The following is a 27922-nucleotide window of genomic DNA, read 5'->3' as shown; positions in this document are numbered from 1 at the left end:
AAAGCCACCTTCATAAGAATTCGGTTCTGATTAAAAAGCATGTATAAAAAGTTTATGGAATCATTATGTTTCCAGCTCTCTAATTTTGCCATTTCCCTTCACAATAAATTGCCAGATTCCAGAGTAACAGCCAAATTCCAAAGTACCAGCCAAACCATTTAATAAGATACATTCAATTTCATTGTGCAACATCACGTGTCAATTGTAGCTGATGCAAAGAGCAGAAACAACAAACATTCGTACACACGCCAATTTTAAAGTAATTGCACTTCATTCAACATACCTTTTCATCTAATAAATAAGAAATGCAATGAGGTTGCAGTTATCTATTTTTTGTTGTTGTTAGGTTTGTTTGTTTTTTTTACCCTAACAAAATGGGAAAAACAAAGACATTGAAAACTGATTTGCATCCAATGTGATGGGGAAATCCAATTTCCATTAGTTGAATCCAAAAGGAAATGACAATGTACTATTATGTAGTATTGATCTCAGGGGTTCATGAATAATTAAACTACTTTTCAAACATTTGCAACAAGGTAGGAAACCCAGGCAAATAACAAAGTCATTAGTTAGCTAAAAAGTGCCTTGGATCAAAAGGTTGGGAATCACTGCCATAATAAACAAAAGCATACAGGCGTATAAAAAAAACAATTATTTAGAAGCACCCTGAATGCATCAGATTCCCCCTTCCATTCGGCGAAGCTTTGTGCATGCCCGTGGAATGATTGCTCTTTTCACCTGTCGCAGGTCGTGCCTTGATGGCGTCCTTGTGGTAATTTCAAACCACAGCAAAAATAAAATCCCGCTTTAGTCCTTCATTTTTTAAAAAGGCATCGCGGAAGTCACGATCTGGAGTGTCCGATGGGCCACCGTCACAGTTGCCACTGGCCGGCTGCGGCGGCTGCAGCAGCGGCCGCAGCGGCGGCCATGTGTGTGCGGTCGCAGAGGCCGACGTGATGCCGCTGTACCCCGTGAAGGCTGACGCTCGGGTGGTGGGCCGCCGAGAGACCGGGGTGCTGCGTGCTATGACACAACTGCTCGCTGTGGGCAAGCCATTCGGCATCTGAACGGATGACAAAGATCAAACCCGTCAAAACAGCTCCGTTATAGCCCACGAAACGCTCCACATGACACAGCATGGCGGCACTGCAAGGTAAGGTCATTTTGATTTCATTCTTAAACGTGCGTTTGCATACTGTCTCACTGTGCCTATAAATATTAATGGTTGTAAGATCATTATTGTACTGCAACGTGGCGATTCGATTTCTGACTGATTTGGCTGCAATCGAGAAAACATTTGCATGCGTGCAATGAGACAAGTCTGAACAATATGTCGATTTTTATTGTTATTATTGTCTCGATTTATCATCACAGTGAGTATATCGATAGGTTGCTCCTCATTTTTTGCCATGAAGCTTAAATCACGAAATATAAGATGCAGGTTTTAGGGTGATATAAATGTCAAGTTGGGCTTTATTTCCTGCCGTTCGATCCTACAGGGTGCCATTTTGGATCTAGGCTCAGGTGCTGGCAATATATGATATAAAAATGTTTTATCTATTTTTATTAGATTATTTTGCATTTATTTGTGTAGAACATCAAACATGGACAATATTATTCATTGTGTTCAAACTTCTTTGTTAAGCAATACTCTTGTAAAAGTAGAAGCATTGATAAGTCACTGACTCAGCAATAGAAAACCAAAAATAACTGTTCAGTTTCAATTATAATGCTGGCATTATTGTTCTACACTAAAGCAATACTGCGCAAAAAGTATTTCCCATATTTTCTCCTCATTCCACAATGAGCAGTGACAAATGATGTTACCAATCTTATTTTAAATTGTTTTTTTAAGTGTTTGGATGGTGCATAGATTGTCGTGGACTTACTATGCAGTAAATAGTAGTAGTAGTTGGAATTTATACTATTGTGACTATTGAAACTTTTCCTCAAATCCATTTTGCATATTTTAAGGTAGTACTTTTTTTGCTTCAATGAACTATTTTTCTTACATTTTTTGTCATTTGTGAGTTGACCAGAATTGTTAAGAACCTATTTAACTGAAGAGCATGCCATATTTGTTGACCATATTTGCTCATATAAAAATTGTCAATCATAGAAATTGCTCTTAAACAGACTTGTTGTCGCATCTCAATATCAGGATGCAGGTGTATATTTGTTCAGGTCTTACAATGACAATGTCAAAATGAATTCGACGTCTATTTTCGTCATTAGGGGTGACTAGGTTTGAATAGGTGTATGAAATATGATCAAGAAGGAAAGAGTTGTGTGGCATCGAGGCAGGAGCAAACTTGTTGAGATGAGAGCAGGAGGCCCACTGAGTGTGTTAGGTGGGTTGGGTGGGTGGTCTCAAACATGCCCAGCATCATTTATTTATTGAATGCACGTACCTCCACAAACGATTTACTGACACTCTACTATTTGATTTAAAGTGGCTGTGACAAATGATATGTTGAGTATTAGCGCCAGTGGCTACATCATGTCTGAATTATGAATTATGTTTTCAAATATTTGAGGAAAATCAAGGTGCACGTCGGCCAATAGAATTTTATAATCAAAGTACAAACGCCATTTAATCTAGTTTTGTTTGGCTACTCAATATAGAAAATATTCTTTGCCAGCTTCATACAAATGTTCATATTAATTTTTTAAACGCTTTGGGGGTCGATTTATATTAAGATTTAATTTTTTTTCTTCCTGTGGTCACTACCATTTAGTTTTAGTCATTTTTATGAATTAAAATAGCAAACTATTCCCCACATACTCATTTATTGCATTTAACTGACAAGTTTGGTCCATTGACGTATACTTGACATGTATAGCTTTTATTTTAAAATTTCAGCTTAAGTTTTAATAGAAATCAATGCTCCCCAATATTTATTTATATATCAGTCCCATACATCTGTGTGTCATGTCAAATAAAGCTTAACAAATTAGAATAAGTATTTTCTAGATTTTAACGTTCCATGTAGTTCATGTAGATGGCCAATGGGTATTAAGATGAAATGCAATATTTCTGTCTTTAAAAAATATTCAGTCGAATAGTGACTTGTCTGTTGTTTCCACAATTCCGTATGCTGAATTTTGATTTGCACGTAACAGTTCCATTTTTATATTCTTTGCGTAATTGGAAAAAATAATAATAAGGTTTATTACAATATGTACGCAGAAGACAAAAGTGTTGTTGAAAGCTTATATTTATGACCTTATCAAACTATCTAAATATACGATTTTTAGTCAACGAAGATTCAATATTATCTTTTTTTTATTCCAACCCTTTCTCTCTCTGTAAAATTAAGTTTGAAGTATTCCATTAAAAAAATAAAGTACACGTTTCCTCGTTTGCCCATGACGAATTACTCCATGGGGCTCCCCCGGGGTTCAACTCCGAACGAAGCCGAGAAAGGCAGCCTGTCAGCGGCTGGACAACACTCCTTTTCACGGCATCCTTTACAAGACCCCCACCCTTCCCAGAGCGTGCAAAAAAAACTCATATTGACGTGGAGTATTAATACGGATTTACACCCCCTCGTTTTTTTAATCTTCCCAGAAAAAAATTGTTGTTTTTTGCACTTTTAGACAAATATTAACCTAAAAAATACTAGTGCTGCGTTCAATGTCAGCAGCCCAGTGGCGAGAAAACACACGTAGCATAGGATAGCTTAGCAAAGCATAGCAGCTGCCTTACTTTGTTGCTCGGTAATGGAGCGGATCCCCAGAATATCCGTGACCGAATGCGACGAGGGCCATATCCGATGCATGGCCATGTGTCCGGGGAGCCCCGGCACGCCCGGCGGCGTGGCCACCTTGGAGCTCGAGTACGAGTACAAGTGGTTGTAGGGAATTGCGGCGGAGGCAGGCGGTGGCCCCGGGTGCGGGTGTGCGTGCGCGTGCGGCGGCGGCTGCTTGCCGGCCTCGTAGGGCCCCGGCTGGGCCAGGTTGCCGATCTTGTTGCGCAGGATTCGGCTGATGGAGCTGACGGACGGCAGGTTGAACTTGTCACACACGCCGTCGGCGAGAAGCCGGTCGCGGATCTCCCAGGCGAAAATGCCTGGGTCTCGCTGCTTGTACGTCCGTATGTGCTTGACCACCGTGGGCGTGGTCACGCGTGGCTTGCTGCCGCCGATGGCACCGGGCAGGATGGAGCCGGTCTCGTTGTAGCGGGCCAGTATCTTGCTCACGCAGCCGTGCGAGACGCGCAACTGGCGGCTGATGTCGCACGGGCGGATGCCCAGCTGCGCCAGCTCCACGATGCGCAGCCGGATGGCGTTCGGCAACGGCCGGCCGTTCACGAACACGCCGCCCAGCTGGTTCACCTCGCCGAAGGCTGGTTCTGGGAGTCAAGGGGAAGGGCAGCCGTTAGTTGGTTACTAAGTTAGTGACAGGCGCTGTTTAGACGCATTGCAACCCAGGTACATTAGATGAGAATCTGACATGCGTTGACAAATATGTCTTGGATGTGCGTTTATCTTGCATTGAAAGTTGAGCTTGGTAACTCCACATCATTTGGGTTCACTTGAACCTTTGGCATCAGGCTGCAAAGTAATTTCGTGCTAGGGGTCAAGTGGTCCCAATGGACAAGTTTAGTAATATGTTGGATTGTTTTTGGTCCCGTCAGCATTGGTGCTTATGGAAAATAATTGTTGTTTTATCTCCACTTAATGCTGAAACCATAGAAAATGTAATGCTACGAATAAAAATGTCCAGAATGCATGTTCGCTGCAGTCAACTTTAATTAGTTGTACGCCTCAATTTTCATTTTTTTATGTTTACACTCAAATTCAGGAAAGAAAATTAAGGCATTTGTGAATGGTTTGTGTACAGTGCATCAGGCTCGAGTGCTATTATTTGTAAATATTACACGTTTTTGTTTGATTGGGAACATTTACAAAATATCCACTGTGATTAATCAAAATTCAGGAATTATTCACTTGCGTCTGCCAGTGAATGAATGGAAGACTTGGTATGTATACGTGACTCCCTGTGTAGCCAACCATTTAAATATGGTTTTGCAGTAATGTTGACAGTTGTTGCAATATGATCCAAGCCGCCTTATGCATCAGGCTGAGACATGTTTGTAGAGGGGGGGGGAAAGATAAATCCATATTGTATCTAAATCTGAAATGTGTTTTATATAATGCTGATTCAAGTGGGCTCCAATATTAGGCTCAATGTTGACACTTGATCTTAATTATAAAAAAGGCATGCAGGTACAAAATACATTTGATTCATTTTTAATAGGGGCATGGGAATACACAATGCTGAGATTTGAGTGAACAAGCGTAATCGTTTTGCAACCAAGATAGAAATTAATGCTTTAGACGTCGTATTTGTTTTAATTTATGCATAGATTTTGCATGTATTTTTGATTGCAAATGGAGCATACTGAGACTTTCTCATATTTGTTTGACTTATTAAACACAAAATATTTGAGTGTGCACTTGAGTGCAAAGTATATTTATCTAATAACCATAAATCATGCTGAAACCTGATTATGAAATGTTCAATAGCCCAAAAGTAAGAAAGATGACAACTTTCTGAATCGTAATCACATAAAACTTGAACCACAACCTAGTTGTATTCCTTTATTTTGTATTTTTTATATTAATATAGTATTTTTTAAACTATCATTACATTGAATCCATCATTTATGGACACCAATGATTTTCCTCGCAAGAGAAACACGTTTACTGCTCCCATCTAAACATGGAACGTACCCATCATTTTCTACACGATGCTGGAAAATGAACAATATTCGGCCAAAGCAAACTTTGGTGGGCTCACCCATGACGTTGAAGCCGCAAAGCAGAAACACGGCGGCGTCCGCTTGCGTCTGCGGGCCCGTCTCCGCCCTGCTGCTGGTGCCTCTGCACGGCTCCTTCCCCTCGTCCAGCGTGTCCAAAACGAGGCCAAAACACCAACCCCCGCCCACCACCACCGCCACCAACCACCCTACAATCCGCTGCGGCACCCACCCACCCAACCGACGACCACCGAGAGGAGACGATCTAGGGGCGAGGCTGTGGCACGCGGCGGGCGTTCGGACGCGAAGCTCGGCTGCGTTTGCTCCAGACGCCTCTCTCGCTGGAGCTTTTTCCTCATCCGGAGCCTCCGAGCTCTTGTTGGGGGGTGGGACTGAACTCACACCCTCAACCTCGGATTGGCTGACGCCCTTGAAGACGCACAGCTATTGGGGCACTAGTTTGACATGACACTTGACCACCCCCCATCTTCCCCTGACCATCCTCAACCATCATTTTGACTGCATGTCACTGCCAATGTGTTTGTTATTGAGATAGATAGTACACTAGTGGTCACAGACCTTCTGCGTGGGTGTAGACCCCCCAACACAAGAAAAAGAATTCACACTTCAAAAGTCCACATCCATGCAAGTGGTGTGAGTGAATTTAGGAAAAGCAATCCTGCAATATTTGTGGTGAAATTAAAAATTTGGTGCATTATTTTGGGGGTTCACTGAGGATTTTGACATTTGCATAAAATGTAACTTATGTTTTAATTCTAAAATTAAGGGATGCATGAATTTGACACCCATGTGCGTGGGTTCTTTGGGGTTATTTGTCATTTTTGTCAAACGTGCGCTTCGCCGTGCATGTAGCGTGAAGCAAGAATATGAAGAGTTGACAATTAAATGTGCTTGTCCAGTCTTTGCTTTAATTTGGTATCCGTAAAGTATCCGTAAGAAGATATGATAATAATTTTAATACATCTAAAACTTTAAACCGTGCATATTTTGAATGAAAACAATGGCACCTTTGTTTTTATTATTATTATTATTGCATAGAGTCGAGAAATTTTAACATGTTGATTTGCACCTAAAACATGGAAACTTTATTTAATACCCACTGAGATTCATATTGATGACATTATATTTGGATGTAATCACAGTCATATTTTGTCATTAACTTTAACAGTTTTATACTTTGTGCACTCGTTTTTCAGGTGTTTTGAGTGAAAACAATTTAGTATTTATACTGTCAAAATGGTCAAAAAATACACGTGAAATGTGGAAAAAAGAAACACCTTGCTTGATTGCTTTTAAAATATTATTTTCAGTTTCAGTATCATTGAACCTTTATTCATATTTTCCATGCATTTTAGTTTTAAACATTTTCTTTGCATTGTCCTTAGTTGTGTGTGCAACAAAACGAGGCAATGGAGAGCGTGTGTGTTTTATGCAAAACAAATACATAACATTATTTGCAAGATATAGTAAGAGTCTTGCTGAAATGCAAAGTAAAAACGATGTAAACTTAAAGAGTACCATTTAAGAACTTTAGTTGCAAAAATAATTTCCTGAGGTCCAAAAGGCAGCGAGTCTTTTTGCACTGTGTGCGAACGCAGTTGCATGTTGCCGTTCCAGCACCTCCGATTTTCCGCCTATTGCACGGCCGTCACACGCCTTGGACTTAAATGGATGGATGAGCAAATGATTTGGGGAGTGATATGGAGGCTTGAGATATACGTCAATGTCGTTCTCTACATTTATACTGGGAGGACTAGCTGAGAATGATCATGTTTCAGTCGTGGAGACGGTGATAGACATTATTTTCATTTTTTTTCTGAGAGGTGAGAGGTTTGTGAAAAAATCTGTAGTGGTCAATGAGAGCCAATGAGTGAAGGTCAAATGACATTGGATACAAGATAATTGCTGTTAAAATGATTTTCCCTTCGAGCATTTCAAATGGTAACAAACTTTTTTATTAACATTTATTGTGTTTAAACAGGAGCATGTGCATAGTAAAAAATACTTTAATATTTATTTTTTTTAGTTTTGATGAATTGCTTGTTCTATAAGGATTCAAATGAATGGAATATGAAGTTGCAACGATTGCTGGATTGTGCTGACAATATTAGAAGGAAATTATTCTTGAAAGGAGTTTATCCTGGCTCAATATCACTCCAACTCATTGAAATATATTGTTTTTGTTTATGCATTCATTATTTTGATTGTGAGAATATTTTTTTTAAATTTGTCATTTTAGGGTTGACCTCTAGAGTCTTATGTGCATTATTTGTCCAGTTTTTTCCTTTAAATTTTGATTGGTTTATATTTATTTGGGAAAATATTCCAGTCAGTCGTCTTGATCTCCTGAGATCTTTTTGCATTGATTTTATTTATTCCTAAGCAATATTTAATTTTCTGTAGTATAGGTGATTCTTTTTTTTGAATATTTTTTTGCTCAATCCCTCAAAAACAAATCCCTCCATGACTTTAAAAATATAAGACCTTTCGATTGACACTTGCAAAAAGTTATTGCCTGTTTTGGGGTGTAAAAATATGACCCAGTGATAAAGTTATTACAACCCTCGTAGCTGTCCGCCAGTGTTATGAATAAACTGTAACAATGACGTCAGCTGATATGTCTTTTATGGGTTTTTTCTAGGTACCAGACCCACTAAAAATGATTTGATGCCTCCTTCTGGCCGACCCAAGTACTAGGTTAGAAAGTTGGTGTGATGTGATAGTCTCTGGCCTGTAGAGGACAGCAATGCTGTACATTTAGACTCAATAACTCAGAGTGAGCTTGTTATGAGACAATTAAATGGTATTATTTTACTCCATAGTAACCATTGATGCTGTTAGACGTCCAATCCTTTTGGATCACGGCCAGCCCTCTCCATCCCAATGGATTGGACGGCTATCGCCATCGGTGTCACCGAAACTTGACCATTCATTGCGAGTCCTCCCAGACGAGAGCAAATAGTTGTTGGCGGTGTGCACCGAGGAGAGTCCCTCTTAATAGATAAAGAGGTTTATTGTGGAGCCAAAATGGCCGGGCATGCCAGTCCACTAGTGTGTGTTGACACTCTCCAATGAAGTGGCCTGGGTAAACAGTAATGAATACAAGTATCACAATCCCAAGTACAAGCTTCGATTGGTGGCTTTTGATGACGGTGAAGTTTACTTGATGGCTTAATTTAGATGTTGAAATGTTATCCATGTGGCATTGTGATGTGATACATTTTGCTCTTAGATCTCATAGATTTAGATTTTTGGTGTGCAAATTTGACCAATTTGTGATGAAGTTTGATTTGTTGTGATACATTTTGTCTTGTTATGGTTGACATTATATGATACACTCAGTATAGAATGGTACATTTCATGCTCATTTTCAGAAAAACTGTCATTTACATTTTCACAAAAACAGTCGTACCTATTAGTTGAGGTCACTGATAGTAACCCCCTGCCTTCAAATACCAAAATTTCTAGACTATGGATCATACCTGACATTAAGTTATGCTACCAGAGTCTCACAAAATGTAGGGAAAACTCCACACAGGCCACAGCTGACTATAAAACTAATGTTTCTATGGTAATTTGGGATTTTTACATAGAGACGTTACATATGCACAGAGTTGTCCCCTTAAATCGTGTGCAATGGTTTGTCACTCACTCGGGGGCGCAAGACACCATAAGACCCACTTTATTGTCAGAGGCAGTGTGAAACTTTAAACAAAAAACTACCTTAACACATCTACACATATCAAAACATAAAATGCACTTTACATCCCCTTTCAAGCTTGAAATAGATAAAAAGAGACAGGAAAGCCCCTTAATGATATTTTTGATTGGAAAATATGGTTTTGTCGTTAAAAGAACAAAATGTCCACTTGATCTAAAACTCTGGGGAAATTTTTTTAGCACACCGCACTAAATATTTCGGTTGAAATACACGCCGGGGGTCATCCATTTCGCTTCACGTTTCTATCGATACGGGCGTGTGCACGTGAGCGCACGCGGACCCGGCCACCCAAGTCCTCCTGGGTGGTCGTCCCAGGCGGGGAGGGGGGCCGGCGGGGCGGCGGGGCGGCTGAGGGTGTTACAAAGAAGGAAGATGTCGCCGCATTTGTTGTCCTGATTGACGTTGGCAGGATAAATCCCAGCTTGTTCCGTGTTGTCATGGCTCTCAATGGGAGCCCACCGATACACCGAGCTCACACAGCCCACCACCCCGCCACCACACCACCTTCACACCATGTTAAACACGAGATTATGTTCAATTCCCTTGATTCCATGTCATATTTTGGGTCAAATTCAATTTTGGGGCACACAAGGACCGTGTTTGGATTTCAAAATTGACAAGAGGGATATGTTTATGTCCACATGACAGGAAAGCATTCACTAGTGCTTCCCATTAAGATTTTAGTCAGTTTGTTGTGGTTTTATTTTTCAATTGGTGATTTCAAAATGTTTTTGGGAAGTGGATTTTGAAATGTTTTCTTCAACCACCTATTTTTTTATTTTCTCATTTCATATCACATATCTTTAACTAGTTGCTTTGACAATGTACCTTTTTATATACAAGTATAGTATGCAAAATGCCCAGTTCAGTTTGCTATTGTATTTGTTTGAAAGTTGTAATCGGTGAAACATTTCAATAATCATAGTTTATGCATGATTGCAATTTTGGGGTACCGACTTAGTTATTGCATATGCAATGTATATCAATCAACTTAAATTACATTAGATTGACCAAATATTTAAGATTTGAATTTTTTAATGGAGGGTTTCGCACAAATGCTTGATACTACTCATTTTTAGTTATGTCGCTATATTTTTTTACGGCAGGCGTCGTAGGTTATGAAAATAAACAGGTGCGTTAGAATGAAAACAAAATGATAAAACTATTTATTGACCCACAATAAACAAAAAAAAAAAGGATTCAAATACCATTGGATTCCAAAATAATAAATATTATCCTAATGGGTCATAAGGATGCCTGGATCTAAATTAATTAGGTATGCAATGAGCTAATGAGATTAAGATGCATTTCTTTTAAATGCCTGAAATGTTTCTGCAATAAAATGTCACAAATTTGTATTCAGCTAGAAATATCAAGTTTCTACTTAATTTGAGTCTAAATAGAAATATTGATCATGCATTAAGTTGTTTTGTCATGCAATTGTTAAAAACGACGTCCATAGACGTCCAAATGAATTGCAACCCTGTCGTCATCCTTGCAAGTCAATGTCATTCTAACCAAAAGTTGTCCACAATCTATTCATTTTTCGCCATCACGTGATGTCCATATTAGATAAACCAACTCGGGGCTAATTGTTCACTTGGCATGCAAATGTTGGACACGTTGTTTGGATGCGGGGGGGGGGGGGGGGGGCATGGGAGATGTTTTTTTTTGGAGGGGGGTTCTTGTCACTCGCCACCCAAGACGGTGATTCATTGAGGCGACAATACCATTCAGGTGGAGGGGAAGGGGTATCGTGTATATATATAAAAAGGTGGATGTGTTTGTGTACACATACTGTTGAATCAGCGCGTCAAGTGGACCTCAAGTGTTTACTTTTTTTCTCTAACCCCCTTTAATTATTTATTTGGGCCGAGCAAACACGTGTTGGAAGTGGATTATTGGATATTATTGGGGTTTTTTTTTTCCACGGGTGCGTCCCCGTTTTTTGTTGAAATGACGGCGCCCACCAGTTTGAGTTTTTCCGTCCGGAGCATCCTGGAATTGCCGGAGCGTCACCCGAAGAATTTGCCCGCGTCATCGCCACCAATTTCGGCATCAGTTCGGTCGCCGCTCGCCCCCCTCGGCCCTCCGTGGGTGCTGGACTCCGACAGAAGCTCGTGCATATGTGAGTACAAAAAACAATCTTTATTTCCTCTTTATATTTTATGGCTATATGCATGCCCGTTATAGAAAATGCTCGATTCTTGCCTGATGATCGTTTAAAGTCTAATATCAAGTTAAGTTTGATTAGACTCAACAGACCATAAATTCATTCAATTCATTCCATAAAGTTTTGAAAACTGCAAGGCAAATTCAATAGCTTCTGCCTTGTTTGACTATATGTTTTATTAATGGACTTGTGTAACAACAAAATGACCACATTCTTCTATGTAGAATTGCTAGAAAATAGTATTTGTCTTAATTAATTCAAGATTAATGATTGATTATATATAAGATTTTTGCTTCAATTTTAAATACGTGCATGGAAAAAAAACCTCTGAATGCTTTTATGTGGGTTTTAGATGCCATACTTTTGCAGCTATATTTGATTTATAGTATCTAAACATAAATATTTTTAGTAAATACTGTATTTGGGACATTTGTTTCAAAGAGTCAAGTTTGTGCATGTGATAAAACATTGGATGAGTATTTTGCATCACTGTCAAATATACTTTAAAAAATACAACAACAAAAAACTGGCATTATTGTATTAACGGAAATGATGATGTTCTTCCTCAGCGTGGGATGAAGGCAGCAGCCCGGAGGCCTCCCCAGACTCCACCAAACCGGACGCCGAAGAAACTCCGGCGGAGCCCGACAAGAAGAAGAACAAAAAACGCCGCGTGCTATTCTCCAAGGCTCAGACCCTAGAGCTGGAGCGCCGTTTCCGGCAGCAACGCTACCTGTCCGGCCCGGAGCGCGAACAGTTAGCCCGGGCCCTCAGCCTCACGCCCACCCAGGTGAAGATCTGGTTCCAGAACCACCGCTACAAGATGAAGAAGGGCCGGGGAATGGCAGACGAGCCGACGTTGCTCCCTCCTCCCTTGTTACGCAGGGTGTTGGTGCCGGTGTTGCTGGGGGACGGGAAGCCCTTTTTGCTGGACGGCTCGGGGGCAGGGGGCACTTTGAGCGGGCACCCGCGGACGCTCCGTTTGCCCCCAGCCGTCCGGGCCCTTCCGGCCCTCCCGGGTGCTCTGCCGCCCCTCCAGCAGCACTTTCAAAGTCCGCACCCATCCGGGTTGGCTTGGACAGACTTTTGGAGCGACTCGGTCCACTTTGCACCCTTCAAGTGACGTCTTTCGAGGCCAAGCAAAAAACTCTGAATTCCCCACTCCACGCAACTTACAAGAAAATAAGGGAACTTTGCACATTTTTATTTTTGCATATTTCTGCCCTTTTGGAAAAATGTAATTGTATACTACTGACAGCAGGGACCGTCCAATTGAAATATTATTGTCAGTAATGATGTTAACATTTATTTTTTGGAGTTCATTATTTGCTGTAAATGTATCCTTTAATTATTATTAGATGCCATGTTTAATTGTATTTGAGGACCACATTGTTCCATTTTGATTGTCTCTTTTGGAAAGAAACACCAATAAATATATTTCAATATCAAAGTCTTAAAACTGCCCCATGATTTCCCAAACCATCAAAGTGTCGACTTTACTACATTTAGCATCAAAATATATTTAAAATCTCTCCACAGAAATACCAATAGCTCAAGAAATGAAAAAAAATGATATGAAAATATTGCCTGTATTGCTTAACACCACAAATATTTGAAAACCATGTTTTTTTTCTGTCTCCATAACCCACTCCCCATTAAGATGATTCAAGCTTTTCATTGTATTCTTCCAAATTGTGATGTAGCCGCGCTCGAGGGGCCTTTCTGATGTTAAAAACTAATTATGCAGCTTAAAAGCTGTGCAAACACTGTTTTTTAAGGAATAAAAGGGGGGCCTTAGCTTGGTTTCAGCATGAGAATGGTCAGCAAACATCATCTCACCCTTACTTGAGAGACAGGCATGCTGAAAACCCTTCTTATGCATGAAAAGAATTGCCATAGCTTTTAAGTATGTCCAAAATGTTGCTCTTCTTTAGCTATGTAACTCATTCTAGGCCAAACACAACAAAGCTATTTACCAAGAACTGAAGGACTAAATATTAAACCTCGGCCTGTGCCATCTGGCCCATAAAAATTACAATGATACATACTGTAGTTTATCTGTTCACAAATGCTGTGTGGTAAATTGCTCCAACATATACTCTGTCGTTGTAAAAGACATGCACTTGATTTTAATACATACATTGATTTTCTATCACTGTGCTTGCAGTTGTCTAGATTGACATGCCATAAAAAGTTCTATTTCCAAGCTCAGTCCCCACTATAGATATTTTAAAATGGAGTTTGGGCGAATAATTTGGGTTTTTGTTTCACTTGTTCATTTTCTAACTAACCAAATATGACAGTAGAACTTTAAAACCCAGCATAGCCTGCAAATCCCACATTATATAGCCATGTCAGTAATACATAGACCATAGAAAACTATAAGCTTAACTGTGCAATGCAAGAAATGAAAGTGTCTTACAACTTGGTTCTTTTTTTATGTAGGTATCCAAGATCACATACATACATACACCCCCCCCCATTCACTCCCCATATATAACTTGACTTAAACCACTAAGAACACCCTTATATTGTTCCACGATCAAACAATCTCAATCTCGATATTACCCAGTCCCAATGTATATGCTATAAATGTATCTGACTAGATTTCAATACAAATGCATTTTCCATCTTTCTGACGCGAGAGCCCCATTCAGGCACGATATCCTTTACTATAGACGTCCGATCTATTTATAGTGCAAGGGTCTATCTGTTTGAATAGATTGGAAATCTATTTTTGTCCACGCTTTGGATGTATGAATGCAGAAAGTGTATTTTTCATCAACAGGAGAGCCTCTTTATGCATGCCCGCCTTTTCACATCACATGGGATGTATCGGCGGCAAGGGGGGGCCGGGTGGTCTCGTGTTTTCCCGCCCCCAATAATGTTGTTTGCTCGTCCTGTGACCCCGCAGCCAGTCGACGCTGTCACCTGGTCCTTTGTGGCCACCTTGCGTCCCATATGGAAGGGAATAGGGGGGGGGGGGCACGCGGCTTGTCCACCCCATCTCTGAATAGACCATTGTGCCCCCCAACACTTTTTCAGGGTCCGCAAGGGAGCGAGGCAAAATGTTTAGTGTTTCAATCGCGAGATGTTTAATCGGCAAATTTATGAGCTTTGAGGCCACAATGGCGTCGTCCAGCTGACGGGGGCGCAGGGGGCGGACAAAGACCGCCTTTGAGGGGTTGCCATTGGTGTCTTTAAGTTGCCCCCAGGAATTGTCTGGGGCTCGTATCAGACGGCTCATCCGATAGTGCTTTTTACTGGCCCCCCCGCCCCTGGTTTTGCAGTAGTTAACTGGTGGGCCACAGGAGGAGCTTGTGGATGTCCGTACAATGACGACAGATGCAAACTGCATCTAAATGTAATCACAATTAGTCAACCAACCCTAACTTATCGACCACAATACACAATCCATCTAAGATGGGTGAATTATTAGACAGTTCTGACAGAATTTGACATTTCAGTCAACCTACCTTCTCTTGAACATTCATATTTTGGTGGAAAAACCTTGAAAGAAATGAAGTCATGGCATCGATCTCAAAATTTTCAATTTAGGCCAAACACAACAAAGCGGAAAAAAATCTATCATGTAGGGAATCCACGAAAGTTGAAGCTGCAATATTCGAGGGATTACTGTACCTATTTTCCATATATGACTAAAGTTCATGTTAAATTTTATTGTAAGTCGCTAATACTTGATCTGATTTCACTAAGCCTGAAAGGACTACAGCATTTTTGGGGGATTGTCGCCGGTCATGTTATACTTCTGGTCTCAGAGGGAGACATTATCTCTGCCACATTGACTGTTGAATGAATGAATTGACAGCTTTTGTGACGGTCGATAGATTGTAGAAATATCTGTCGGTCTCTGTGTTCCCTACGGTTGACTGGCGACCAGTCTAGGGTGTAATCCGCCCTTCCCTCAGAGTCAGCTGGGATAGGCTACAGAACCCGCAACGCTTATAAATGAATGAATTCATTTTAAGCCCTAAAAAAAGTAATATCATGTTTATTGGTTTATCATGAGGAAAATGTTAATACAAAAATCAAATGTATTGATTTATTTTCAAATTCATGAATGTCAAATGTTTTAGTTGTAAAAATATACTGATACATCAAATACAAATCATTAATGCTCATTTTAAAAGAGTCCTAACTGAATGTTTGTAATGAGTTCGCCTGTTGCTCTTTTTTGTCCTCTAGAGAGCACCCTCATACTGATACCCAATGCCAATGAGTCCTTTTCTCAACACGAAGGACTTGCAGTGATGCTTTAGTCCACCAAGGGACGCAAGGTGCCCACAACTTCAGCCTACATCCTCCGGTAAGGTAACATCTGACATCATTGGTTAAAAAACGATTTAACTGAGATATACTTATTGTGTTATGAATACAATTCAGTTCAGTCTTGCAGCTTAGAATGAGAAAAGAATGTAGTCATCCAATTTTAGCATTTATTCATTTAGTATTTTTTGACATTGATCTTATCATAACATTGTATGGATTAACTCCTTACCTACCAAAAATGGAGGTAGTTGTCAAATGTTTGAACAGGGAAGGATAGAAGTTTTTACAAAGTACTAGTTACTACAAAGTTCAATGATTTTGATGAGTACACATTTCTTTCAAAATCTCATCTGTAAAACATTCAAACCAAAAAAATGAATAGAATCAATTTAAATGCAGGTTTAAAAATCGTTTCACTGTCCTTAACCTTTTGAATTCTAAGACATATGTTTTTCTAATTCATATATCAAATAGAACATGATGCCATTGAAAAGTAATCAAGACATTTTGATGTGAATATTATCTATGCTGTTGTTTGAACTAAAACTTTTTTTCATTTGATAATAATGCAGTGTGAGACATTTTTAAACAAAGAGTAAAAAAAGATATATAAACAGAACATTTTCTCTCTTAAAAAATACATGTTTATGTTCAAAGTCTAATACCCCAAGTGATGTTGCCATATAAAAAAATAGTCATACAAAATGCCAAAAGGATGCCAAAATAATCAGTTTGACGATAGAAAATGCCACATTTTGAAAGTTGAAACCACTCCATTGCGATCATCAATTTTCTCGAGTCGAAATGAAAAATATGCCGATTTTGGTCGTTCTTTTCACGAAACCCTTCAGTGGACCCTTTGACACACTAGTGTCCATCGACAAACAAACAGTGAGGTTCCGAGGGAACCTCCAACAAGTGCAATCAGGTACAAGGGGAGGTGCTATTCAAACCAGCGCGTATATATGAGAGCCGTGCATGAGAGCCAGTGCATGAGTGGCTTTTCCTCTTGCAAGAAAGTCCACACGCAGCATCCCTTTTCTTCTTCTTCATCTCGTGATGTTCATCAAGAGGCCCTCAGTCAGCGCAGTTAATAAAGCGCACTGCCGTCTGACGTCAACGGAGCCCCCGCCCCTCTCTTCCGCCTTAAACGTGTGCTGCGTGGACCCCCCGAGCCAACATCGGTGAGCTCCCACTCCATCCAATTAACAACAAGAAGAAGGACTTGGAAGAAGAGGGGGTCTTTAAAAAAAAAAAAAAAAGAAGAAGAAGAGGAGAGGAGAGAGACGTCCCAGGACAAATAATGTCGATGAGCCCCAAGCATACGACCCCCTTTTCCGTGTCCGACATCCTGAGTCCGCTGGAGGAGAGCTACAAGAAGGCGGCCGCCGCTTTGGAGGTCGGCGGAGGGGCGGCGGCCAGCAACCTGGGGGGATACCGCCAGCTGCAGGGGTCCCAAGCGCCCATGCAACAGCAACAGCATCAGCATCCTCCACACCACCACCACAACCATCACCACCACCACATGGGCCCCAACGCCGGTAGCGGAGGCGCGGGCGCCGCTGGTGCCGCGTACCACATGAGTGGAGTGCCACAACTGTCCCACGCGGCCGCCGCGTACTGCAACGGCAATGTGGCCGGGGAGCTGGCGCCCTACCAGGATGGCGTCAGGGCCGCCGCGGCGGCTGCTGCCGCCGGATGGTACGGAGCCAACACCGCTGCGGACCCCCGCTTCTCCACCAGTGAGTTTTGCGCACACATTTTCGTGGACCTGACACAAAAATGGGGAGAATGCAGCCCTTCGGCCATATCTAATTGTGCGTATTTGAACAAATTGGATGGTTTTATGAATGTGGAAATTATTCATGCACAGAAGTGTCTTCCCAAATTAGACATTTCAATTTTGACAGCATGCAAAGAAGAGATGTTTTGTAAAAGGGGACATGGGGTAAGAAGAAATTTGAAAACTAACATAATATCTAATTATGAGCTAAACCTCGACTTGAAAAAGTAGCCATGCATGTCTAAAGATTATAATGCATAATGGATTAATTAGAGCTAATTTCACAATAGGTGTTCTCAATTGCATTTTAGGAAATCCTTACTAATTAAACTAGCAATATTTTCTAGTTAAATGAATCCGACTAAAATAAGACCGTATTTTATATTGAAGGGATTATTTTTCTTTTTCAAATGGCTATAAATCCTGTTACAAACTGCATTCTTACCCCCAAAAAGTATTTGTAGGTTTAATACAGAAAGTGAACTAATCGTCGTTTAATACAAAATTAGTAGTCTTCTTAAATAAGAGTCATTTGGAAAATAAACGATACTGCAATTGGATATTAGAAATGCATACTTTAAATAAAATTGAAAACCCATTTTTGTTACTCTACTTTTTGTATACATTTTATGCGTTTAAAATTTACTAACGTGCAGTGCATGATGTTCAATTGACGGCAATCAACATCCAGTGCAATCATTATTTGAGTTAGTTAAACAGTTCATATTAGTTGACCTCAACCCCTCCCAAAAAATTAAAACATAAACAAAATTACAGCTTCTCTTTTCTAATTTGACCACCAAGGACCAGAATGTTTTACCGACAAATACCACAAAGCTTTTAACATTTGCATTTTTCACACTACTTATTTTATTTTAACCTTGTAATACTACCCCAACCAGAAATTCCTTAATTTCCAAATAATTAAAATTGGCTGTCAACTAAATTAGTTGTACAAGTTCATAATATAAAGAAGAATCGTAAAGTTAACCAATTCATTTGCAATTTATGTTATTTATTATTTTTATATTCTGCGTTTACGACCATAGAGATAACAATAATTAGCAGATAAAGACTCATAAATGCTAGTAATAAATGGCTGGATTTGCCCTTATTTGGGAGGGGGACATTGTAATTTTGATAAAAAATAATGAATTTTGATTTACAGGTGAAATTTAAAAAAATCTTTTTTTGGTGCATTCTTTTCCTAAATTTTCACCATACTTCCTCTATATGGCCCACAAAAAGACCATTAATGAATAAAATAGTGCATAATTTCCTGTCCTAACTTTTAATTTTGGAAGTCCATTCTATCTTAGGTTCGAAAATGTGTTTTTAGATGAAGTAATCACACATTAGCCCGTCAAAAAACGCATGTAAACTATTTAGTATTTAGCTCAGTTGAAGCTACAAAGTAGTTAAAGTTGGCCGATTTTTAACCAGGGTGCGTGTTTGTGTGACCCCCACCCAGTCTCCCGCTTTATGGGTTCGTCACCCGGCATGAACATGGGCGCCATGGGGGGCCTGGGTTCCCTGGCGGAGGCCCACGCCAAGGGCATGCACGGCTCCCTGGGCTCGGCCCCGCGTCGCAAGCGGCGAGTCCTCTTCTCGCAAGCGCAAGTTTACGAGCTGGAGCGCCGCTTCAAGCAGCAAAAGTACCTGTCGGCCCCCGAGCGCGAACACCTGGCCAGCATGATCCACCTGACGCCCACCCAGGTGAAGATATGGTTCCAGAACCACCGCTATAAGATGAAGAGGCAAGCCAAGGATAAAGTGTCGCAGCAGCACATTCACCAAGACGGGGGGAGCACCGCCTCGTCCTGCCAGCAACAGTCCCAGCAACAACAATCTCAGCAGTCCCCACGCAGGGTCGCGGTTCCGGTTCTGGTTAAAGACGGGAAGCCGTGTCAGGGTAGTGGCCCGACCCAGCAGCAGCAACAACAGCAGCAACAACAACAACAGCAACAACAACAACAACAGCACCTACACCACCATCACCATCACCACCACCATCAACAGCAGCACGCGCAGGCGCACCAGCACACTCAGCAAGCCGCCAACGTGATGCTTATGTCCGGCCAACAGCAAGTGGGAAGTGCCGGTCACTCTCCGGACCTGGCGGCGGCGGTGGTGGCGGCTTCGGCTGCGGCGGCTTCGGCTTCGGCCGGAGCTCCGCTCTCCGCCAGCCCACCGGCCCTCCACGGCCAAGTGGGCGGCCTCTCCCACCTCAACTCCCCCGCAGCCGAGTACGGATCGGCGCTGCAGTGCTCGGCGCTCTTGTACGGCAGGACGTGGTGACCGAAAGCATTCGAAAGAAGACATTTTTAACATTTTAGGACTGATTTTTTTTTTATATACCACAATTTGTGGGATTTATTTATGTAAATTATATTAACATCAGCTGTCTTTCCTTGTGTTAAAAAACAACTTTTCAACTCTATTGTTGTACTTTTCCCCTGTTGTTTTGTTTGGTATTTGTACCTTTATATGTAACTTATATTAGATATTTGACTTACTACGGAAACACTCCTATTAATAAATTATGGAAAGGCTAACCCCCCCTCTTCTAACCTTCTTCCCAGTCATTTTTGGAAAAACTGGGCCTGGCAACATTTATGTGTTATTTAGTATACAAGTGTGTGTGTGTAACATACATATGTGTCATTCAAAAAAGATTAATAATAATATAATAATCATCGAGATGGCAACCTAAAAGTATATTTTAATGAGTGGTATACATTTTTAATGGCCCAAAAACGTCCAAGCCATAAATCAAATTCTTAAAATTTTATTATTTTTGTTTAGTCAACAAAATATTGTTATTTTATATGTACAAATAGTCCAAATGCATCTTTTTGTCATTTGTTATGTTTAATAAACAACATAATATAGTTATTTTATATGTGCAAATAGTGCAAATGGATCATCCTGTTATTTTTTTATACTATGTTAGATGTATATTTTTCAAATCTGGGTGACATCTTATTGTTTCAAAATGACAAAAAGGACATTGATCAGTAAAAAATATAATTCTGTAATATCAGATAACTCGTATTTAAGTAGAACAATGTTCACTAATTTATCATTCGCAAATGTATAAAAATGTCTCACTCTGCAATTTCAATTTTAGGCTACAAGTGTTCTATTTTTTAAAAGTACTTGTGAAGCAGCAAGAAAATATTCATTTGAAATATTGGGCAATAAGTATTTGTTTTTCAAATCTGAAATCTTAAAGTCTATTTTTAAAAAGGTATAATCCAATTCCAATAGTGATCACAAATATATTACTGTTTTTTAATTCAACCGTCCTGACGGTATTTGAAGTGGAATGACTGGCAACTAACTATTGATTGATAGACGTCAAATCTCCATTGACTAATTTCTGTCAGTCTCGCCACCAAAATGGATTGGACGTATTTCGCCGTCAATGGCACACAACCACTCAATATAAGGTAAATGTAGGTCATTGAAAAATCATGTTTGGTCTCCTTTCAGCATGATTTATTGTGGATTTGTGTTCGGGGCTGGTCCATTTGCTCAGTAAACCCCAGCTGCTTTTTCTTTTTCTTCAGATGTGTGTGTGAGTGTGTGTGTGTGTGTTGATGTGTATGAGAGAGTGTGTGAGAGAGAGTGTGTGTGAGTCAGCATACATCAAACATCAGCTTTGCCGTCTTATCACCTCCAAACTTCTTATCACAAATCAATCACCCCAACTGAATGGTACGCAAGATAAGGGGGGGTCAAGAACTTTCAATTATTTTTTTAATGTTCATTTAGAGGCGTTCCCAACAAAACCTGCATTAGAAAGCTTTAATAATCATAAAAGGGAGGATTTGGGGGTCGGTCATTTCTCCTGCCGCCTAACAATGTGGTTGCTAGGTAACCTGGCTGATGGCAGGTTGTCTCATTTCAGGGTGGAAATAGCTTTTCAATTCCGTGTTGACACATCTTATCATTCTTAAATCAGATGTGCGCAATCCGTGCACGCGCACATATTTACCTGCTAATGACTCATTTTGATACCCATTAAGCGTTGAAGTCATAACTCATAAATCATTGTCGCCATTAGCCAAGCTAAAGCTTTGGTATTTGGGATCATGTTGGTCAAGTAAATGGCAATTGGAAAGCCAGTTTAGGTCAAATCTAGTGTTGTAGTTTTATTGTGTGTTGCTACATTTATATTTGAAAGCCAAATATTTGATTTTTTTTCTTATTTGTTTGTTATAGAAGCAAAAGTGTCATATGAGTAGGTCGAAAACAAGTTGTGACTAACAATAAGGATATTCATCTTTGTACTTCAGATATGTTGATCATTAATACCCTAAATATAAAACAATTCAGAAGATTTTATTCCATGAAAACCTTTATTTAAAGGAATTACTAAATATCTCCCTGTAATTATTTACAAAAAAAAAATGGCAAAGCCTTGAACCTTGAAGCCATGATTTTGAATTTCATTTGTCCATTTTATTTTCACTAACATATTTCTTTCATTCATCCTCTTTAAAAATCAATGATAACAAAATTGTTGTAGGCCTACATAATGAAAAGATTTTCAAGCCCATGAAATGGAACAAAAACTAAATATTGCAGGATATAACAGACATTTCATGCATTATTTTTTACTTGTGCCAAGTTTTGAAAATGTTTTCAAACCCATAAAATGATAAAATAACTACTACTGTAGAAAATAATAGACAATTCTTATCGTGCTAATGCAACATGTAGATTTTTTTTTCATTCTTAGTTATAGTAAGTCATATATTTAACCCTGTAGCTCAACTAAATATCTATAAGCTGGCATATGTGTAATGACATTTTTCAAATAATTTTCCTGCACATCTTTCAAGATCCTTTCAGTGACCCTTTCAACTTCCGCCTTTGTTTTTGTCCAAAGAAAACGAAATCTCTGGGGAATGCAACTAGTACAGAAAAGGCGAAATTACAAGGTTTTTTTCCCCCGCCCTTTCTTTGGGTCAGCATTCAACCAGAGTGTTAAGCGTCGGCAAATATGTAAATTTGCCTATTGACGAAGAAAGAAAGCAAAAAAAAAAAAAAAAGCGGGCCTTCAAGGTCTGCCTGCCTGCAGAAAAGTCTCGGCTTGGCCGTCACAATTAAGAGCAAAGAAAGATGGTTTATCTCCTTTGTGAGCAGAACCTTCAAAATAAGTGTCACTTTCTAACAAAGCAAAAGAGGAAAATGTTCACGTTGCTAATTTAGGCTAATGAGTCGTCTCGGTGTGAACAAATCGGACGTCTGCGGACGGCGGTTGACGAGTTAAGAAGCAGCGGCCCGATTTGAAGCTGCGTGCGTGGAGTCTTTGGTCCTTGAAGGCCACAATAGCCAGCGTTGACTGCATTGTGCGGCGTTATTGGTTTCATTGTCAAACAGAGACGTACAGATTGGCGCCCTCTCATCCCCACGCACAAGTGCGCCCTCCAAATTCCGAAAGGGCGCCCGCATTTGCATCCCATCAGCCGACGAGCTCGTTCAGCTCCCGAGCCATTGTGGACCCCCGGGCGGGTTTCGGCTCTCCAATGCCTTCCAACGGGGCTCGCCGATGGGGTTGGGCGTCGTTTCCCGAGGTGGACGGGTTCGTTTGAGAGGAGAGCTGAGAGGAAGGACGACGTGGGGGGGGGGGGGGGGGCAAAGGATGGGGAAACCAAAGAAGGAGAGGAATTATGGTGTTGTGGGAGAGGGAGAAAAAGCAAAGGAGGAAGGGAGGAAGGAAGGAAGGTATTGGCGAAGGATAGAGGAAGGGAAAATGGGAGGAGCCTGGGAGGAGGCATAGGTGGAAAGAAGGAATTGGGGAGAGAAGAAGGTGGGAAAGGTGGAAGGAAGGGAAAATGAGAGAAAAGTAGTAGGGGCCATGACAAATAGATGCAAAGAAAGAATGAGGATAAACATAAGGGATGTTAAAGGTGGAAGGAAGGAAGTAAAAAATGATAAAGGAAGAGAATATGGAAGGAAGGAAAGAAGAAAGGATGAAGAAATGAAAGAAAACGTATGAAATGAAGAAAGGTAGCATAACATGACGTCTCCAAATTGGAGCAAAGGCCCACCGAAAGCCATTTTGAGCCACCTCCATCCAGTCTGCTCGGACACGCCGACCAAGGCAATCAAGCCGGCCCCCGTTTTGCCCCCCATCTCCGTGTCGGAGAGCAGTCGGGGGTCCATTGGGGGCCAACGAGCCTTGACTAACCGGGTTAAGAGCGCACTTTCTCTGTCAGGGACCCGCCGAGATGAAGCGGCTCTCAATAGAAGCGCTTGGACGGCAAAAGATGGCGATTTGGCGAGAGGGGATGGCCTCGGGGATGAAATACGTGTGCTGTGAAATATGTCCAAAACACGAGGAGACTTTGTGAAAGCTGCCGTAAAACACAAAATTGCAAAAACAACAAAACTATTACTATTATAGTAATTCTGACGGGTCATGATTTTTATATTTCTTGAATTTTGTTATAATGTCATTTGAATTTAACAGTAACAGCAATTTTCCTCATTATTTTGGCAATGTATTTTTCCAATGTGATCAATTTCATGTATTTTTAATGTGACAAATTACACACCATGCACAAAAAAATGATCCTTTTTACATTCAACTAGGATAATCTATCATGCTAATTTAACATGATCAACTTCACAATTTTTTGTGTTAAATTTCATGATTTAATGCAAGAAATGACCCATGATTATACACAAAAATGATACTTTTTACATTCAAATAGCATAACCCACCACATACAATATTTCATTCATTCATTCGTCATTCATTTTCCCACTACTTGTCCTCATGAGGTTCTAGGGGTGCCGGAGCCTAGTAATGGTGGCCCAAATGGAAATATCACTGAGCCGCCGAATGTCATCCAACAAAATTGAAACAAAAACTTCATAGTGGCCCACGTCTGCATTAAAAATGAACGGAACTCAAGTCTGCCAAGTGATCTGGTTCCGTCACGGACCCCCGAATGTCCCGCGGGCCTCCCGTTGCCGCCGTTCAAGTAAATGATGGCTTGCGGCGAGCCCAAACACACAAAAAAAAGCCTCGAATGTTTCAACACAATACGCAATCAAGATCCCCCAAACCGTGACAGCTTAATAAGGTCCGGCTCATGATCCGAGCTGAGAAAAGGCGCAAACGTCCGTTTAACCCCCAGCGAGGACCACCCCCCGAGGTTCTGCTTAAATAGGGTCCCGCATTAGGACCTGTTGAGACTTCACATATTTTCTTCTACGGCCTGCAGGGGATTAGGTGGGGAGTGGGGGGGGGGGGGGGGTGGGTGGTCCTCCTCCCTTCTCTGCCTCAATGAAATATGTCATTAGGAGGAATTCATGTGACACAAAAGGGGCGACAGTCAGGGGTGGGGGGCGGGGGGTTGCCTAATTATATAGTTTGCCCTGGCAGAGGCTGCAGGCAGGTGGCTGGTCCATCATGCAAATGGCTGCGCCGGCGCAATTAGCCTCTGGCAGCCGCCTCAATTAACAATTAGCTAACATGCAATTCTGACGCGCCGTCTCCTTTTAGCCGCGCTTGTGGCGGCGGATTTTTCAATCGCGCCGTAGGCGACGCGCTTTTTCTTAATGTGGTCAATTTACGGGCGACGCCAGGCGGGACTTTGGAGAAGTTTTAAAGAGGCGTCCATCGTTTGTGTTGTTGACGTCTTGAGGAAAAAAACGTGTTTGGTTGCAGTTTGTTTTTGTTAGTTCGTTTTTTTAACGCATCGTCTGCCATTGACGTCTGATCCGTTTGGGTGGGGGTCTTTGAGGGTCTTTGAGAGTGGATGGATCAAAGAGGTGGTGGTTATAGTTTTTATTGGAGAAGAATTAAGTATAGTGGAATGAAGGACAGAAGGACCAATGGTAGGGAAGAATAGCAAAAGGGATGGAGAATGTCTGCCTTATTGGGAAAACTATGTTTTTTGTGCACATTTTTAAAATGGAATTAATTTTTTTGCAGATTTACAAAGTGAACACAACTCTTTTCCCCAAACTGCAGCCATTTTAGCAACATTACACAGCAGAAAGAAGTAATATTGCTTTAATTGTGGCCAAGCCGGACCACATGCTGCGTCTTGAGCTTGTGCTTTTCTAACCCTTGCACCGATCCCCCCCGCCCGCCCATGGCCACGGCGCTTCGCCCCCACCCGGCCCACCCACACGCTCTCATTATTCCCGCTGGCCTCCGACATGACACGGGAACAAAGTAGACATTAAGCGACATTAAAGCCGGGGATGGAAGTAATCAGGAAGCCGTTATCTCTAAATGAAGCCAAACACATGCGCGGTGATACACACAGGCGCTAATCAATAGAGGTCCCCCCCCTCGGACAAAAGGGGAGGCGGGTTCGGCTGGGCCGGGGTCGGTCTACGTGCCCCCTCCTCTCTCGCAAATCAATTAGAATGCTTGTTTGCTCTGACAGTCTATTTCCATTAATTACGTCTTCATTAAAAGTAATTTACCGAGACAACACTAAGAAGACCTGAAGCTTACTGGATTATAAGGGTGCTATATAGGCTGTCCCTGTAAACCCCCCCTGCTCATTGGACGGCCCCTTTACACACAAAATACCACACAAGAAATGTTTTGCAAGGGTGGTTTAGGTTTCGGTACATTTAACATATTGACTTAAATCATTTTTGGTTAAGAATTTTGAAAACACTAAAAAAATGCTGTTTTATAACATTCATTAACAATGAAGCATTGTACAAATAATGTCAGTCGGCAATTATTGAGTAACCAGTAGTAATGTAAATGAACATATTCATGGTGGTTAGCGTCAGGATATGAACAGTATTTTCACCCAAATACAAAGCAATTTTAATATTTGATTTTTTTTTGCTCTCGATAAACATGCCGATTAATAAACATTTGATTTCCTTGTATGTTCTCACAGGGCCTGCATGGATTTTCTCTGGGTATTCCAGTTCCCTTCCACATCCCAAACGCATGCAAGGTAGGCTGGTTGAACATTATTCTTTTTAAAGTATTACTAGGTATGAGTGTAAGCGTGAATAGTTGTTTGTCTCATTGTGCTCCCTGTTTGGCTGCAAAGTGTTCCTCACCTACTGCCCAAAGTTAGCTGGGATGGGCTCCAGCACCCCGGCATCCTTGTGAGGATAAGCGGAATGGAAAATGGATGAATATAGCAGAAAACCAAATAAGTGCTGGCTTATTTTGTGTTGCATTTTTGGGATGGCATTTTTTTTTGGTTGATCGAAAACCAGGAACAAACATACGTCAAAGTACCAATAGTAAAATTTAGAATAACAGGCTAAATTGGCATATGTTAACATAATAGTTTGTTAGATTATAACTATATAGCCTAAAAAGAATTGTCAGAAACAAAAACGAACATATAAAAATTGCATTTGAGTATTAGTTGCACGCCCAGCCAAACTAAGCAAAAATGACTTATAGTCTGCAAAATATGCTAATGTATCTGCATTTGGGTGTGCAAACTTTTTTTATATGCACAATAACTCAAATCTAAGAAAAGCTAAATAGAGCTAAATGTACCATTTGAAAAATAGTTTTAACCACCACCATCAGTGCATATGATTTCCCTTTTCTTTTTTTATGTTTTCTTTTTTTTTTATTTTTCATTTTTTACTCCAGCAGAACAGTTGCTTTTACCAAAGCTCCCCTTCGTCGGTTGCTATAGCATTCTCAAGCACCACTCTGCCAAATCCCCACCCCCACATCGACCTGCTCTCCACACTTGTAATAAATTATCCTCAAGTGAAGAGAAACTGCGAAAGAATAAAATCTATGGATATAAAAAAAAAAAAAATAGTAATAACGATAAACGGACAAATCAAAAGGTGTCAGCCTTGGCACGCTTTAACCAATCACATCCTCGTTAGCATTTTTGCGACGTGACCTCTCGCCATCCCATTGTGTTGCCTGGCGTTATGCAATTTTTAATGCAATCTTTAGGATGCGCCTCATGTCGAGCTTGAAGTGCAAACACATGCGAGCGGATGGAAGAGGAGGAGGAGGAGGAGGAGGAGAGAGCAGCCATTTGTTGATTAATTAAACACGCCTCCTTCAAAAGATCGCCCCCTCACAATGCGCCGGCGGCAAGTTTGCGGCGGTGTGAATCGCACTCCTCGTTGCTGTCATCTCTGCTAAATTGAATGCAGATTGAAAATATATTTTCGGCTCTTGAC

The 27922-nt window shown here is 40.9% G+C and overlaps 3 protein-coding genes across 4 annotated transcripts; 2 read left to right on the top strand and 1 right to left on the bottom strand.

Annotated features, from left to right (window-relative positions):
- Nucleotides 1–143: 143 nt before the first annotated feature.
- pax9 (paired box 9) lies at nt 144–5944 on the bottom strand. The gene is made up of 3 exons (XM_077731749.1): nt 5806–5944; nt 3710–4354; nt 144–1063 (listed from the first exon to the last, which is right to left on the bottom strand). Exons 1-3 carry the CDS (start codon nt 5807–5809, stop codon nt 873–875), a joined length of 840 nt encoding a protein of 279 aa, XP_077587875.1. The 5' UTR covers nt 5810–5944; the 3' UTR covers nt 144–872.
- On the top strand, nt 688–20059 carry nkx2.1 (NK2 homeobox 1). 2 transcript variants are annotated; one of them, XM_077731747.1, is made up of 5 exons: nt 688–1153; nt 8427–8482; nt 15886–16006; nt 16821–17711; nt 19224–20059. In XM_077731747.1, exons 4-5 carry the CDS (start codon nt 17273–17275, stop codon nt 20048–20050), a joined length of 1266 nt encoding a protein of 421 aa, XP_077587873.1. In that variant the 5' UTR covers nt 688–1153; nt 8427–8482; nt 15886–16006; nt 16821–17272; the 3' UTR covers nt 20051–20059. The 2 variants fall into 2 exon arrangements, with proteins under 2 accessions (XP_077587873.1, XP_077587874.1); XM_077731748.1 differs by lacking the exon at nt 8427–8482.
- On the top strand, nt 11463–13091 carry nkx2.9 (NK2 transcription factor related, locus 9 (Drosophila)). Its single transcript, XM_077731750.1, has 2 exons — nt 11463–11634; nt 12249–13091. The coding sequence occupies exons 1-2, from the start codon at nt 11463–11465 to the stop codon at nt 12800–12802; spliced, it is 726 nt and encodes a 241-aa protein (XP_077587876.1). The 3' UTR covers nt 12803–13091.
- Nucleotides 20060–27922: the final 7863 nt, after the last annotated feature.

Source organism: Stigmatopora nigra, chromosome 13, assembly GCF_051989575.1.
Source record: "Stigmatopora nigra isolate UIUO_SnigA chromosome 13, RoL_Snig_1.1, whole genome shotgun sequence".
NCBI classification, from domain to species: domain Eukaryota; kingdom Metazoa; phylum Chordata; class Actinopteri; order Syngnathiformes; family Syngnathidae; genus Stigmatopora; species Stigmatopora nigra.
This window is presented reverse-complemented; position numbering and strand designations above follow the sequence as displayed.

What these genes read in the sequence shown, in the direction of transcription:
- pax9 (XM_077731749.1), bottom strand. An exon ending in CTCCATTACCGAGCAACAAA is followed by an intron (nt 1,064 to 3,709) that starts GTAAGGCAGCTG and finishes TCATCCGTTCAG; the next exon opens with ATGCCGAATGGCTTGCCCAC.
- nkx2.9 (XM_077731750.1), top strand. Translation starts at nt 11,463, where the DNA reads ATGACGGCGCCCACCAGTTTGAGTTTTTCCGTCCGGAGCATCCTGGAA. An exon ending in CGACAGAAGCTCGTGCATAT is followed by an intron (nt 11,635 to 12,248) that starts GTGAGTACAAAA and finishes GTTCTTCCTCAG; the next exon opens with CGTGGGATGAAGGCAGCAGC.
- nkx2.1 (XM_077731748.1), top strand. Translation starts at nt 17,273, where the DNA reads ATGTCGATGAGCCCCAAGCATACGACCCCCTTTTCCGTGTCCGACATC. An exon ending in GGACCCCCGCTTCTCCACCA is followed by an intron (nt 17,712 to 19,223) that starts GTGAGTTTTGCG and finishes ACCCCCACCCAG; the next exon opens with TCTCCCGCTTTATGGGTTCG.